Source organism: Agelaius phoeniceus, chromosome 7, assembly GCF_051311805.1.
Source record: "Agelaius phoeniceus isolate bAgePho1 chromosome 7, bAgePho1.hap1, whole genome shotgun sequence".
Classification (NCBI taxonomy): Eukaryota; Metazoa; Chordata; class Aves; order Passeriformes; family Icteridae; genus Agelaius; species Agelaius phoeniceus.
The window spans coordinates 48,945,153-48,961,056 of NC_135271.1; the positions used below are offsets into that span (position 1 = coordinate 48,945,153).

The 15,904-nt window shown below is 50.3% G+C and overlaps 1 protein-coding gene across 1 annotated transcript in view; it reads left to right on the forward strand.

Annotated features, from left to right (window-relative positions):
- The first annotated feature begins 8,003 nt into the window (after positions 1–8,003).
- KIF5C (kinesin family member 5C) overlaps positions 8,004–15,904 on the forward strand; it is an 82,835-nt gene continuing 74,934 nt past the window's right edge. Inside the window, exon 1 of the mRNA XM_054636513.2 lies at positions 8,004–8,263. Within this exon, the coding sequence (XP_054492488.1) occupies positions 8,138–8,263 (126 nt within the window). The 5' untranslated portion in view covers positions 8,004–8,137. The remainder of the gene's footprint in view (positions 8,264–15,904) is intronic.

The window sequence follows — 15,904 nt, forward strand, 5'->3', positions numbered from 1 at the left end:
CAGACAGGGACACCTCCCACCGTCCCAGGCTGCTCCAAGCCCCATCCAGCCTGGCCTTGGGCATTTCCAGGGATCCAGGGGCAGCCACACCTGCTCTGGGAATTCCATTGCACTCCTCCCCACCCTCCCAGCCTGACAAATTTCCTCAAGTTAGGGTTGTTTCTAAGACTAAGAGTAGTAAAATCTGTTTAGTCCAGCCTGCCTTCAATCCACAGAACTCTGGTTTAACTCCAACACAAGTGCAATTACCCAGGGAGGATGATGGAGAAGGATCCCAGCAAGGAGCAAGGGAAGGAGGGAGGCAATAACTGTGGCAGATTATAGAGAATTTGTAACAGATAAAACCATTCAGGCTGGTTTATCTGGTGGGAGGCCACACCTCCGTCTCCCCGAACTCCATCCCTGTGCACGGCGGTGTCACTTTGGGCACGGTGGTGTCACTTTGTCAGCACAAATCACCGTGACGGGTGCGGCATCCCCGGCAGGGCAGCAGCAGCAGAGGGAGCAGCGAGTGCCCAGGGCACGGCTCAGCTGCGCTTCCCAAAGCTCGGCAGCGCCTCGGGCTCATCTGTGGCACTGCAGGAGCTGCCGTGTCCCCTCGGTGTCACTCGCCAGGGCCGGGCTGGTGGCAGGGGCTGGCTGTGCCACCAGGGCTGGGGATGCTCCCGCAGCCCCACATGTGGGTACCGAGAGAGAAAGGCAGAGAAACTTTCCCAGGGATTGTTCTGGGGAGTTTGAGAATGAATGAAAAACAATCTGCAGCTGGCGTTTTGATCAGTTGTTTCTCACAATAAGGTGTTTACCAAAGGGTGATGTCCTAATTAACCAATGGGTGACAGGTGTCATTAAGAACCATCGGGTTCTGGGTGAACGATGTTGGTTATATATATCGGGAGAGTGGTAAAGTCAGCCTTTTGTGCCTTCTGAAAATCCATGGGGTGTGTCACCTTTCCTCCTGTTCCTGACTTGACGGTGGGGACTCACCTGCAGCTCTCACCCGCACTCACTGAGAGCTGCCCGGGGGAAAGGACAAACAGCAGCGCCCCCTGATCCTGACCCTGGATCCTGCCCTGGGGGCAAGGACACCACAAACAGCAGCGCTCCGTGATCCTGATCCTGATCCTGGATCCTGCCCGGGGGGAAAGGACAAACAGCAGCGCCCCCTGATCCTGACCCTGGATCCTGCCCTGGGGGCAAGGACACCACAAACAGCAGCGCCCCCTGATCCTGGATCCTGCCCTGAGGGCAAGGACACCACAAACAGCAGCGCCCCCTGATCCTGGATCCTGATCCTGCCCTGGGGAAAGGACACCGCAAACAGCAGCGCTCCCTGATCCTGATCCTGGATCCTGCCCTGGGGAAAGGACAAACAGCAGCGCCCCCTGATCCTGATCCTGGATCCTGCCCTGGGGGCAAGGACACCACGAACAGCAGCGCTCCCTGATCCTGGATCCTGATCCTGGATCCTGCCCGGGGGGAAAGGACAAACAGCAGCGCCCCCTGATCCTGATCCTGCCCTGGGGAAAGGACACCACAAACAGCAGCGCCCCCTGATCCTGATCCTGCCCTGGGGGCAAGGACACCGCAAACAGCAGCGCCCCCTGATCCTGATCCTGGATCCTGGATCCTGCCCGGGGGGAAAGGACAAACAGCAGCGCTCCCTGATCCTGATCCTGCCCTGGGGCAAGGACACCGCAAACAGCAGCGCTCCCTTCCTCCTGATGCTGATCCTGATCCCGAATCTTGCCCTGGGGGAAAGGATCCTGAAAACAGCAGCATTCTCCTCCTCCTGATCCTGAACCTGATCCTAATCCTGAATCCTGCCCTGGAGGAAAAGACATCGCCAACAGCAGCGTTCCCCTCCTGATCCTGATCCCGAATCCTGCCCTGGGGGAAAGGACACCACAAACAGCTTCACTCCCTTCTTCTGATCCTGATCCCGAATCCTGCCCTGGGGGAAAGGACACCAAAACCAGTAGCACTCCCCTGATCCTGATCCTGATCCCTGCCCGGGGGAAAGGACACCCTGAAAACAGCAGTGCTCCCTTTTCCTGATGCTGATCCTGAATCCTGCTCTAGGGAAAAGGACACCGCAAACAGCAGCGCTCCCTGATGCTGATCCTGAACCTGAATCCTGCCCTGGGGAAAGGACACCACAAACAGCAGCGTTCTCCTCCTCCCGATGCTGATCCTGAATCCTGCCCTGGGGAAAGGACACCGTAAACAGCAGCGCTCCCTGATCCTGAACCTGATCCCGAACCCTGCCCTGGGGAAAGGACACCGCAAACAGCAGCGTTCTCCTCCTCCTGATGCTGATCCGCCCCGACTCGGCACAGGGGGGTTTAAATCAGCGCTGTAAGTGACACCAGAAGATGGCATCAGCTGCCTGCGATGCTGCTTAACTCTTTCTGCATCTCCACGGAGCCTTTGTGCTTTGGGATTGGGTGGTTTTAGTGCTTTCCTGCCCTTTCGGTGTTTTTATGGCTGCTTTAAAATTTCCTGTCACGTAAAGACAACAGTTTTTTTCCCAGTTACAAGCCTTTTATTTAGGTGATTTATTAACCCAAATTTAAAGATGGTAACTTGGAGAAAATGTTTTGTGTGCTCAATAATGACCTGAAACGTTTTGCTGTTTTATACAGTGGTAAAATCGATTTATTTATTTTGAGCAAACCCATTTTTTTAGGTAGGTTAACACCAAGTACATGACTGTGCATAACGTGAATAATTTATATGGAGATTGAGATTTATGTGTGTACTTTACCTTTTTTTAAGTAAGCATATATTGGAGTGTCTTGCAAATGAGAAACAATTCCTGCCAGCACAGCCCCAAGCCCTTTCTCATGGAGCCTCTTTGGAGAGCTCCACTTCCACATCCAAACTCCTGGGGAGGTCTGAGAAAGGAATCTCATCCCACAGGGTGAGATCAGTGGGATCTCTGCTGGTCCAGGGAGATGTTGGGTCTGGGATAATCATCCTGAGAGTGTCAGTGGTGCAGATCCTGAGAGTGTCAGTGGTGCAGATCCTGTTCATTTTGCTGTGGAATTTTTCCCCTGCCTGGCCAAATGTTCCTGTAGCCCAGTCCCTCCTGAGCTGTGGGTGTGTGTCCATGCCTTTGATGATCCCTGGGGATGCAGAGCACATAATTCCTGACCCTCAGCTCCTCCTGGCTGCCTCCTCAGCACTTTCCAGTCCATTTCTGCCTGTTCTCTGGCCTGCCTTTATTTATTTTTATTCCTGCTAAACACGTTCATGCTCTGCCTTCGCAAACGTTCCCTGGTGCACTCTCAGCGTCTGTGGGACATTAACTCCGGGTGACATTTAAAATCGCCTTTTGTCACAGGGATCCCACCCTCTTGGTGCCTCCTGGGAGAAATCCTTTAGCAGCCCTTTCCCCTGAGCCACATCTGAGCACGGATGACACCAAGAGCTCAGATTTCCTGCCTCTGGCCGCTGCTGAGGCCGGGATCAATGGGATGTGCATTAGCGCTGCTCTCCTGCTGACAGCTCCCGCCCCTGGCCAGCGCTGCTCCTCTGCTCCTTGCACGGAATTGTTCAGCACAGCAGAAATTCAACCTTGTGCTTCCTCCTGCAGCTCGCTCCCAAACCCAGAGCCCATTCCTGGAGCCTGGCAGCCGTGAAAGGGAGCGATGGAAATGCTGAAATGTTCCCTTGATGCCTCAGCGTTTGGCTTTTCCATGTTTCAGGCTCTGTGCAGCATTCCCACCTGAAATCCAGCATTCCCACCTGGGACCCAGCATTCCCACCTTATCATCCAGCTGCCTGTAGAGGCTGGCGATCTCCTCGTCATATTTCTGCTTCTCCTCCGTGGAGATGCTGGCGACCACGGGGGTGATGTTATCAATGATTGGGGTGTTATCACAAGGCTCCAGGTTCTTCTGGTCCTTGGCACTGATCTGCTCCTCCTCAGGCACAGCTTCTCCTGCAGGGACACAGCTCATGAAATTCCTGCAATCCCAAATCCGGGGATTCTCCAGGACGGGCATTCCTGGTCAAGGAAGGGCTTTGTGCCACTTCCAGGGATACGAATGACAAGGAAAAGGTGGGGAGGTGGCCGCCCTCGTGAGGGTGATGGTCCCATGGAAATGCAAACTCCCTGTGATGCCTCAGGGTTTAGATTTTGTTTTTCAGGCTCTGTGCTGCTTTAGGTGCAGCTCTGAGCTTCACATTCAGCGTTGCTGAGCTCTGTGCACAGAGCAGGGAGACAAAACAATTCCTGCTCCAGCTGGGCACCAAGGACAAATGAGCCAAATCTCAGGTTGGTGCTCCCAAGAGCACAAACAGCTGTGGAAGAGGTTTTACAGCAGCTCCTGTGAGCCACAGAGAAGTTTGACAAGAGGATCCATCTTTAACCCTGAAAGAGTTTTCTACCAAGGTCTTTGACATAGAAACCAAGAAGGAAAGAAGGATAAATAAGAGAAACCTGCAGCTGCCTGTTCCAATGAGCACTTTGTTTGTTTCTTGTGACCAGTGAGTAAAGGGTAAACTTCTGAGCTTTGTAAGAATGTATAAAAAGCATGCATAAAAATATATATAATAAAATACAAACAATAAAATATATATAATAAAAACAGTTTGAAGCCTTCTGAAAATGGAGTGTGTTGCTCTGGACTGTCTCTGTCTCAACTACAACAAACCCCGTGGGCTGGAGAGAGAAAAACAAGCAGGGTGGGACTGCAGGGGCTAAAGCTGGGATGGGACAATGAACTGCAAGATGCAAATGGAGCAGAACTGATCCCAGGGAGAGAGCCCAGGAGCGCTGGTGCATTTTGGGGCCATTTTGGTTCATCTTGGGTGCAGCCCTGGCTGGGCTCTGGTGCTGCCCAAGGTGGATCCATGGAGGAGATGCTTGGAATGAATCCCTGCTTTATTCTGGGACTCTGCCCAGCCCCTGCTCCAGGGCAGCCTCCCAAGGCATCACCCCCATTTCTGTGGGATCACCTCTGTCACAATCCCTGTCCTGCAGAGAAATGGGATTTTCTCATTCCTTTATGAATTCCCAGTCATCAAGGAGGGGATTTCGTATTCCTTTATTATTCCTATTTGTTATTCTGATATCTTGGGATATTTACTGAGCTGAGGTTGGCTCAGTTCTTTCAGTTCTTCAGAAAAATCAGAACTTGCTGTCAAACCATATCTGCTCTGCCAGGGTGAGCTGTACTGGGGAGCTGGAGATCTGGGAAAGTGGGAAAAGGAGATAACATCCAGGTTCTCTTTTTGTGGTGCTGGTAGGAAGGCAATTTTCATGTGTTCAGGTGTAAGTAAGCTCAGAAAAATATATATCAAAGTGGATTTCTTGTAAGTGTGCAGCTGAAAATGACATGGTTTGAGAGGTGACAGAAATCAAGGAAGGTGAGAACAATAAAGCATTTTGGCTCTGCTTTTCTATATCTTCATGGTCTTTATAAAGCAGGTTCCCACCAAAGTGTCCATCCCACCCTCAGGCACCCAGCCCAGCCTGGGAGAAGCTCACAGACCCAGGGAGGTGCTGATCACTCCCAAATCTGCCCCAAAAATTCCCATTCCTACCAGGCTGCTCCACCTAATCTGGTACTGAGTAGCAAAAAACAGCAGCAGCTGGGTGACAATTCAGTATTGTCTGCACTCCAGACAATGTCACGTTGTTTGTGACAAAGCTGCTGAGGAAAGATGGCTCTCTGCATTCTTCCTGATGGGAGATTATACCTGCTCTAATAGAAAAATCGAGTTTTTGCTTATCTCACTCCAAAATGAGCGCTCCATAATGGAGGAAAATAAGGATTAATTCATCCAAAGACTCGTCTTTTATGACTAAGCCCCTACTTGTCATGACTAACAAATTTGCTATTCAGGGTAATAGCTTGAAACATAAGAGAAATAAAAGGGATAATTGGTAATCCAGGGGAATAAATCCCATTATGTAATAATGGCTTATCACATGCTGCACATTGCTAACTCTCCCCCATGGAATTGCTTTTAGGAAGGGTGGGAGAGGCTTTGTTGCCAGCCTGCTCCTCACATCCACCTCAGGTAATGTGGCTGGAAGAAAGGGAGATTTCCATCCAAATCCTGCAGGATTGTCCACCCTCATCTGAATTGCACAGCTGAGGGTGATTGAATGGTGGAACTGTGGTGGAAAGCAGGACCAGGAGCTGCTGGAGCTTCTGCAGCATCATGGATGTCTGGATTCCTCCTTAAGCAGGAGATTCTTGTTGGGAGAAACTGATGGAGGAGGAGGAGGAGACTTCCTGTGGTATTTCAGACTGTTTTGAATCATGTGAGTGCAGGGAAACAAAGCAGCCGGGAGGGAGAGATGCAGGTGATTTTAGCAGGTAAGGAAGGAGCATTTTTAGGGAAGGAGGACGAGGAGAGCCCCCCTGTGAGGAGGAGCAGGCTCCAGGCTGCTTTTCCCAGGTGCTGATTTGTGTGACAGAGCTTTGTGTCAACTGAGCAAGGCCAGAGCCCAGAGGCACCACTGCTACTGCTGCTCTCCCCAGGAACACACATGGAGCGATGATATTCCAGGAAAAATATCCTTTAACTTGGTCACAGATCCACCTGTGTCAGAGGCAGAGGGAGAAAAATGCTGAGGGGAGATGCCAAGGGCAGATTTGAGCTTGGAGAGGGGCTCTGTTGGAGCAAATCCAGAGATCACCACGAAGCTGGTGTGGAAACCAGAGCACCCTGCATGGAGACAGGCTGGGAATGCTGGGGAGAAGGTTTTTGGGAGAAGGTTTTTGGGAGAAGGTTTTTGGGAGAAGGTTGTGTGCAGAGCCCACAGCAGGCTTCCAGCATCTGGGAGAAGATGGAGGAAAAACTGGGAAATTTAGTTTAGACAGATGGAAGAAATCCTTCGCTGTGAGGGTGGGGAGACCCTGGCACGGGCTGCCCCTGGATCCCTGGAAATATCCCAGGCCAGGCTGGATGGGGCTTGGAGAAACCTGGGAGAGTGGAAGATGTTCCTGGGCAGTGGAAGGGGTCCCTGGGCAGTGCTAGGTGCCCTTTGGTAAGGATTTTAACAAACTGTGCAAGGACTTGTGCTGACAATTCATTTTAGGGTCTCCTCATCACCACACAGCACGGAACATGTTATTGATGAGCAGTATATGAAATAGATGTCACAGATGACCAGTATGTGAAATATTTATATATAATATAATAGATAGATATGAAATAAAGCAGTGGAAGCTGTCGCTGGGGCAGTGGAAGGTGTCCCTGGGACAGTGGAAAGTGTCCCTGGGGCAGTGGAAGGTAGAGTGTTAGGTGTCCCTGGACAGATGGAAGAGGTCCCTGGGCAGGGGAAGGTGCAGTTCAAGGTGTCCCTGGACAGATGGAAGGTGCCTGGGCAGTGTTAGGTGTCCCTGGGAGAGTGTTAGGTGTCCTTGGCCGTGTTAGGTGTCGCTGGGGCAGTGGAAGGTGCAGTTCAAGGTGTCCCTGGGACAGTGGGATGTTTCCCTGGGCAGTTCAAGGTGTCCCTGGACAGTTCAAGGTGTCCCTGGGCAGTTCAAGGTGTCCCCGGGACAGTTCAAGGTGTTCCTGGGCAGTTCAAGGTGTTCCTGGGCAGTTCAAGGTGTCCCCGGGACAGTTCAAGGTGTTCCTGGGCAGTTCAAGGTGTCCCGGAGCAGTTCAAGGTGTCCCCGGGGCAGTTGAAGGTGCAGTTCAAGGTGTCCCTGGGACAGTGGGATGTTTCCCTGGGCAGTTCCAGGTGTCTCTGGGGCAGTTCCAGGTGTCCCTGGGCAGTTCAAGGTGTAGTTCAAGGTGTCTCTGGGGCAGTTCAAGGTGTCCCTGGGACAGTTCCAGGTGCAGTTCAAGGTGTCCCTGGACAGTGGGATGTTTCCCTGGACAGTTCAAGGTGTCCCCGGGACAGTTCAAGGTGTCCCCGGGCAGCGCAAGCCGCAGCCCCGGCAGCCCCGGGCTTTGCTGGGGCTGTCTCCGGTGTCTCCCGCGCAGCCGCGGGCGGGCGGGGCGGCTGCGGGGCCGGTGCGGGGCGTGTCCGGGCTCTGAGCGGCTGCGGGGCCGGTGCGGGGCGTGTCCGGGCTCTGAGCGGCTGCCCGGGCCCCGGCCCCGCCCGCCCGGCGGCCCCAGCCCCGCCGCTGCCGCACCTGCCCCGCTCGGCAGCGCCGGGCCCGCCGCCGCCATGGCGGACCCCGCCGAGTGCAGCATCAAGGTGATGTGCCGCTTCCGGCCCCTCAACGAGGCCGAGATCCTGCGCGGCGACAAATTCATCCCCAAATTCAAGGGCGACGAGACCGTGGTCATCGGGGTGAGTCTGCCGCAGCCCGCAGCCCGCATCCTGCATCCCGCTGCGGGCGGGGCGAGCATCCCTGGGTGCGGGGCGAGCATCCCTGCTCTGGGGGCGAGCATCACAGCTCTCGGGGAGAGCATCCCTGGGTGCGGGGCGAGCATCCCTGCTCTGGGGGCGAGCATCCCTGGGTGCGGGGCGAGCATTCCTGCTCTGGGGGCGAGCATCACAGCTCTCGGGGCGAGCATCCCTAGGTGCGGGGCGAGCATCTCAGCTATCGGGGCGAGCATCCCTGGGTGCGGGGCCAGCATCTCTCCTCTCGAGGCGAGCATCCCTGCTCTGGGGGCGAGCATCTCTGGGTGCGGGGCGAGCATCCCTGATCTCGGGGCGAGCATCTCCCCCCGAGCGCTCCCGGCGGGTCCCCCCCATCCCCTCCATTGTTCCCGCAGCCGCGGAGCGGGATGGGGGCGGCGGCGCTGCCTGCGCCCCCCCGGCCGGGCTGGCCCCGCCGCACCGGGCGAGCGGGCCGGGGGTGCCCGGAGGTGCGGGGGGTCCCGGGGGAGCCGGGGGGCGCGGGGGAGCCGCGGGCTCGGGCGCTGATGTCATGCCGGGGACTGGGCATGCTCGGCTGGGGCGGCCGCCCGCGCTCCGCCGCGCCCCTGCGGCAGCGCCGGCACCGGAGCCAGCCCGGGAGCGCCGGCACCGCATCCCGGGGTCCCCGTCTCCAGCCGGGATCCATCGCCATGCCCGGCCGGGATGGCCGTCCCCGGCAGCCCCCAGAGCGGCACGGCGCTGAGCAGCGCTGCGGATGCCGCCCGAGTTTGGGGGGTTCGATATCCGCGTTTAAAAGGATGAAATTGAACCCAAATCGCCTCCCCCCGGCCGGCCCTGCGCGCCCCCCGCGCTCTGCTGGGGCTCGGCTGCTCCGGGCTTTAATGGGAACAAAGGGTCGGGATGCGGCTCCTTCCCAGCCCCGCAGCTTCCCTCTCCCTTTCCCTTTCCCCTTCCCCTCTCCTTTCCCTTTCCTTCTCCTTTTCCCTCTCCCTTTCCCTCTCCCCTTTCCCTTTCCCTTTCTCCTTCCCCTCTCCTTTCCCTTTCCTTTTCCTTCTCCCTCTTCCTCTCCTTTTCCCTTTCCCTTTCCTTTTCCTTTTCCCTCTCCTTTTCTCTTTCCTTTTCCTTTTCCCTTTCCCTCTCCCTCTCCCAGACCCGGTCCCTCAGAGGGCAGCGCTCAGAAACCCCCAGTGTCTCTTTGGGTGGGGGTTCACAAGCAGATTTTTGGTTTAGTGTTCAACCAGCCTGGTCTGTGGTGCTTTATTTCATATTTATTTATAATATATATTATACATATATATAATTTCATATGCTGGTCATCTGTGACATCTCTTTCATATGCTGGTCATCAATAACATGTTCCGTGCTGTGTGGTGATGAGGAGACCCTAAAATGAATTGTCATCACAAGTCCTTGCACAATTTGTTAAAATCGTTCCAATTTGTTAAAATCCACAATTTGTTAAAATCATTACCAAAACCTTGAGGTCATCAGAAACTTTGCTGGTGAAAGTTGCAGAACAGCCTCGAAGGGGGAAAAAAAAAAGGTGAATTATGAGCATAAACAGCTTGTGGTTGTTATTTTTTTAAAATATGAAATGCCCTCTGTCCTGTCCAAATTAATTGTGTTTCTGTGAAGGTTAAAGCTGTGGCACCCCCAGCAGCCTGTTAACAATAGAATAATCAAATTGGTTATCAATCTTGGGCAGCAGCAGCACAGGGCTGCCTTTGGCCAGCAGATATTGGGAGGGAAAATGTGTCTGTGCCATTGTGGTGCTTGAGAAACAAATGCCAGCAAGTTCCCCTCCCCCTAAATAAATAAACCCTCAGACATATTAAAAGCAGATTAAAATACAGCTCCTGTAAATCCTTTACAGTGCTGTGTTCTGAAGAGAATTGGAGTTTGGAATTCTCTTTTTCCCACTCATAATGTGTCTTTGTCTGTAAAGTGTCTGTTGGCTGGGAAAGCAGTGACTGTGATGCTTTGGAAAGGGGTTTTGTGCCTTGCAAGAAGGAGATAATTCCTTTGGTGAGGGTAAAAAAAAGGAATAAAATAACAACAACTGCTAATTTCTTACCATGGAAGTTAAAAAAATAGAGACAAGGAAAGTGCATGTGTTTGTTGATACAGATGTGTATTTTACATGGATATTCCAGCTGGGGGGTGATTTGCTATCTTGAAAAATCTAGTCAGAAGCTTGGAGTTTGCCTTTCCCTTCCTAAGGCAAAAACCTGTAATTATTTAGGATTTTAATCAGCTCAGCTGATGCAGTACATCCTCAAAGGCAGCCCCTGTTTTGTGAGGAGGAGCCACCAGCCCGAGCTCTGTGGGCAGAGCTGTGCTCTGCTGGGGTGGAAGTGAGCACAGAAACCTCCCCGGATTCTTTGTCCTCTTTATTTGCAGCCCTGGGCTCTGGTGTAACGTGATCCCCACTGGGTCCCACTGCAGCAGGAGTGGGAAGTGCTGCTGGTTTTTTTTTTATTATTATTATTATTTTTATTATTTCCTTGGTTTGGAGCGGCTGCTTTGCTCCAGCAAATAATGCCTGGCAGGGGCAAGGGATCCTGAGCTGTGGGAAGGCAGCACCAGAGCAGAGCTCCTTCTAGGAAAAGCAGGATTTCAGTTTCCAAAAGCTTCAAAAATTAACCAGGACCAACCATTTTTGTTTTTTTTTTTTTTTGTTTTACTATAGCATTTGCAAACACTGCAATGCAGCTTTTACTTTTGATCCGTGAATTGCAAAGAGAAGGGTTCTGTTAAAATTTAAAAAAACCAAACAAAACTACCAACTTCCCCTCAGAGGAATTATGTCATCATGTAAGAAAAAAAAATAAAATATAACTGATTTAAGGGAAACATCTATTTTTGTTTTCCCTGACTAGTAAGTCTGAATACATTTATTCCTTCCCAGTAAACACAGGGAAGAGGCTTTCTCCCTGAATTTCCCACTGTCATCTCCTGTTACACTTCCCTGGGGCCTTGGGCAAAAAAAAAATTTCCAGATCATGACTTGGTGTTTCTGGGGAGGAGCAGCAGGGAGGGAGAGTTTAACCACTGAGGCTGAGTTTGCTTAGGCTGGGCTGGGGCTGTGTGAGCAGAGCTGCCCCAGGGCAGTGTCCCGAGTCCTTTCCAGCTGGATAAACCCCTGGGCTTGGGATCTGACCCTCGAGTTTTGGGGTTTGGGTTGACTTGGTTTGGGTTGACTTGGTTTGGGTTAATTTGGTTTGGGTTGATTTGGTTTGGGTTGATTTGGTTTGGGTTGATTTGGTTTGTATTGATTTGGTTTGTGTTGATTTGGTTCGGGTTGATTTGGTTTGGGTTGATTTGGTTTGGGTTGATTTGGTTTGGGTTGATTTGGTTTGTGTTGATTTGGTTCGGTTTGATTTGGTTTGGGTTGATTTGGTTTGGGTTGATTTGGTTTGTATTGATTTGGTTTGGGTTAATTTTGTTTGGGTTAATTTGGTTTGGTTTGATTTGGTTTGGTTTGATTTGGTTCGGGTTGATTTGGTTCGGGTTGATTTGGTTTGTGTTGATTTGGTTTGTGTTGATTGGTTCGGGTTGATTTGGTTTGGGTAGATTTGGTTTGGGTTGATTTGGTTTGGGTAGATTTGGTTTGGGTTGATTTGGTTTGGGTTGATTTGGTTTGGTTTGACTTGGTTTGGGTTAATTTTTTTTGGGTTGATTTGGTTTGGGTAGATTTGGTTTGGGTTGATTTGGTTTGGGTAGATTTGGTTTGGGTTGATTTGGTTTGTGTTGATTTGGTTCGGGTTGATTTAGTTTGGGTTGATTTGGTTCGTGTTGATTTGGTTCGTGTTGATTTAGTTTGGGTTGATTTGGTTCGGGTTGATTTGGTTCGGGTTAATTTGGTTCGGGTCGATTTGGTTCGGGTCGATTTGGTTTGGTTTGATTTGGTTTGGGTAGATTTGGTTTGGGCTGATTTGGTTTGGGTTGATTTGGTTCGGGTTGATTTGGTTCGGGTAGATTTGGTTCGGGTAGATTTGGTTTGGGTTGATTTGGTTTGGGTAGATTTGGTTCGGGTTGATTTGGTTCGGGTTGATTTGGTTCGGGTTGATTTGGTTCGGGTTGATTTGGTTCGGGTTGATTTGGTTCGGGTTGATTTGGTTTGGGTTGATTTGGTTCGGGTTGATTTGGTTTGGGTTGATTTGGTTTGGGTTGATTTGGTTTGGGTTGATTTGGTTTGGTTTGGGTAGATTTGGTTTGGGTTGATTTGGTTTGGGTTGATTTGGTTCGGGTTGATTTGGTTCGGGTTGATTTGGTTCGGGTTGATTTGGTTCGGGTTGATTTGGTTCGGGTTGATTTGGTTTGGGTTGATTTGGTTTGGGTCGATTTGGTTTGGGTCGATTTGGTTTGGGTTGATTTGGTTTGGGTTGATTTGGTTTGGGTTGATTTGGTTTGGGTTGATTTGGTGTCCCCTGTCCATCTCCCTATGAAGTGTGGAGGGTGAAAACCTTTTCTCTTGATTTCCCCTTTGCTTCAAGCAGACAAAACCTCTGTGTCTCCATCCTGCCAGCGAGCTGAAAGCCCCCAAACCCTTTGGGGTGAGGCTGCCCTGCGAGCAGGGCAGGAAAAGGGGATAAAGGGGATAAACCCAGGGCTGCCCTCTGCGCTCACTGGGCTACAGCTCGGTTCTCCCTCCCTCTGCTCCTCTGCAGCCTCAAGGTGACTCTCTGATGGATTGTCTTGGCTGACAGACCTAAAAATGTGCTTTTCTGCTGCCTGGCTGGGCTGGCAGAGCCCCGCAGCCCTGGCTGTGCCCTGCTCCTCCTCCAGGTGCTGTAATCCCTCAGCACCTGGGAGGGAAGGGTGCAGAGAGCCTCAGCATCCCCTGGGATAATCCCTGCCTCGCTTTAGGGCCTGGGTTTGTCCTTCCAGCCAGCTCTGGTGCCAAATAAATAAGGATTTAATTGTGGAGGGGCTGGTGTTTTCGGTGTTTTCACCTCCTTTTTCTCTATTGTAAAATAAATAAGAATACAGTTGTGGAGGGGGTGCTGTTTTCGGTGTTTTCATGTTTTTGCCTCCTTTTTCTCTGATGTAAAATAAATAAGAATTTAGTTGTGCAGGGGGAGGTGTTTTCATGTTTTCAGCTCTTTTTTTCTCTGATGTCAAATAACAATTTAGTTGTGTGTGGGGGGGTGTTTCATGTTTTCAGCTCCTTTTTCTCTGATGTAACACAAATAAGAATTTAGTTGTGGAGGGGGTGCTGTTTTCATGTTTTCAGCTCTTTTTCCTCTATTGTAAAACAAGTAAGAATTTAATTGGGGGGGGGTGGTGTTTCTATGTTTTTACCTCCTTTTTCTCTGATGTAAAATAAATAAGAATTTAGTTGGGGGTGGGTATTTTCATGTTTTCAGCTCCTTTTCCTCCAATGTAAAATAAACAACAATTTAATTGTGGAGGGGGTGGAGTTTTCATGTTTTCACCTCCTTTTCCTCTATTGTAAAATAAATAAGAATATAGAATATAGAATATAGAATATAGAATATAGAATATAGAATATAGAATATAGAATATAGTTGTGGAGGGGGTGCTGTTTTCAGTGTTTTCATGTTTTCAGCTCCTTTTTCTCCAATGTAAAACAAATAAGAATTTAGTCATGGAGGGGGTGATATTTTCGGTGTTCTCATGTTTTCAGCTCTATTTTTCTCTATTGTAAAACAAATAACAATTTAGTTGTGCACGGGGAGGTGTTTTCATGTTTTCAGCTCTTTTTTTCTCTGATGTCAAATAACAATTTAGTTGTGATGGGGGGGATGTTTTCATGTTTTCAGCTCTTTTTTTCTGATGTAAAATGAGAATTTAGTTGTGCAGGGGGAGGTGTTTTCATGTTTTCAGCTCGTTTTTTCTGATGTAAAATGAGAATTTAGTTGCGCAGGGGGAGGTGTTTTCATGTTTTCACCGCCTTTTCCTCTGATGTAAGATAAATAACAATTTAGTTGTGGGGGGGGGTGTTTCATGTTTTCAGCTCCTTTTTCTCTGCTGCAAAATAAATAAGAATTTAGTCGTGGAGGGGATGGTATTTTCGGTGTTCACATGTTTTCAGCTCTTTTTTTCTCTATTGTAAAACAAATAAGAATTTAGTTGTGCAGGGGGAGGTGTTTTCATGTTTTCAGCTCTTTTTTTCTCTGATGTCAAATAACAATTTAGTTGTGATGGGGGGGGATGTTTTCATGTTTTCAGCTCGTTTTTTCTGATGTAAAATGAGAATTTAGTTGTGCAGGGGCAGGTGTTTTCATGTTTTCACCGCCTTTTCCTCTGATGTAAGATAAATAACTATTTAGTTGGGGGGGGGGTGTTTCATGTTTTCAGCTCCTTTTTCTCTGCTGTAAAACAAATAAGAATTTAGTCGTGGAGGGGGTGATATTTTCGGTGTTCTCATGTTTTCAGCTCTTTTTTTCTCTATTGTAATTTAGTTGTGCAGGGGGAGGTGTTTTCGTGTCTTCAGCTCTTTTTTTCTCTGATGTCAAATAACAATTTAGTTGTGATGGGGGGCAGTTGTTTTCATGTTTTCAGCTCGTTTTTTCTGATGTAAAATGAGAATTTAGTTGTGCAGGGGCGGTTGTTTTCATGTTTTCAGCTCTTTTTTTCTCTGATATCAAATGACGATTTAGTTGTGCGGGGGGGGGGGGGGTGTTTTCATGTTTCCACCTCGTTTTTCCTGATGTAAAATGAGAATTTGGTTGTGCAGGGGCGGTTGTTTCCATGTTTTCAGCTCTTTTCCCCCGGGCTGTGCAGCATCCAGCACAGGGCTGACCCAGGGGGTGTCCATGCAAACCCCTCCTGGTGGGAAGCGGAGGAGCCCAGAGCAGCTCAGGGATTGTTGCTGTTCCAGGGAGGGATCAAAGGCTCCCCATTGTGGCTCTCAGCCGCTCTTGGCCCCGGGCAGGCTTTGTAAAGCCGGGCTTAGCAGCAGTGCTGAGCTCTGCAGAGCGCGGCTCAGGCCGAGCCTCCCCCTTCCCTCGCTGCCCATCCCGGGGGCTCCAGGCCTGGGAAAAGCCAGGAGAGCTCCGGGATCGGCGGCAGGATCCCCCTGGGCTGGGCTTTGCTCTCGGGGGGGATGCAGGGGTGTGAAATATCGCCCATAAATCAATCAATAAATAAATCAATCAATCAATAAATCCATCAGTGATGTGGCCCGGAGCACACAGAGCAGCAGCTGGGCCCGCTCTGCGGTGTCAGGGCCCAGGGCAGCGAGGATTCCTGGGCAGGGCCCAGCCCTGGGGGTCCCTTCCAGCTGGGAATGCTCTGGGACAGAGAGGAAAACAAAAACTGGCCGCAGATTCCGGCCTGAGCAGGGCTGGGGGTTTGCTTTATTTATTTATTTTATTTATTTGTTGTTGTTGTGTTTTGGGTTTTTTTTTTTTTTTATTTTGGAATGTCTTGTGGAGAGGTTCTCGCTTATTTTCATCCCTAAAAATATTTGGCTGGGCTTTGTCTTTTTTATTCCATGTGTACCAGCGAAGTCAGCAGAGTTTGGGCATGTTCTAAAACCCCTCAGAGATCTCTGAGTGCTGTTTGACACTTTGCACTCTCTGGGCAAAACAGACCTTAAAAAACAGAATTATTGAGATAATAGGTTGGTTAAAAAAAAAT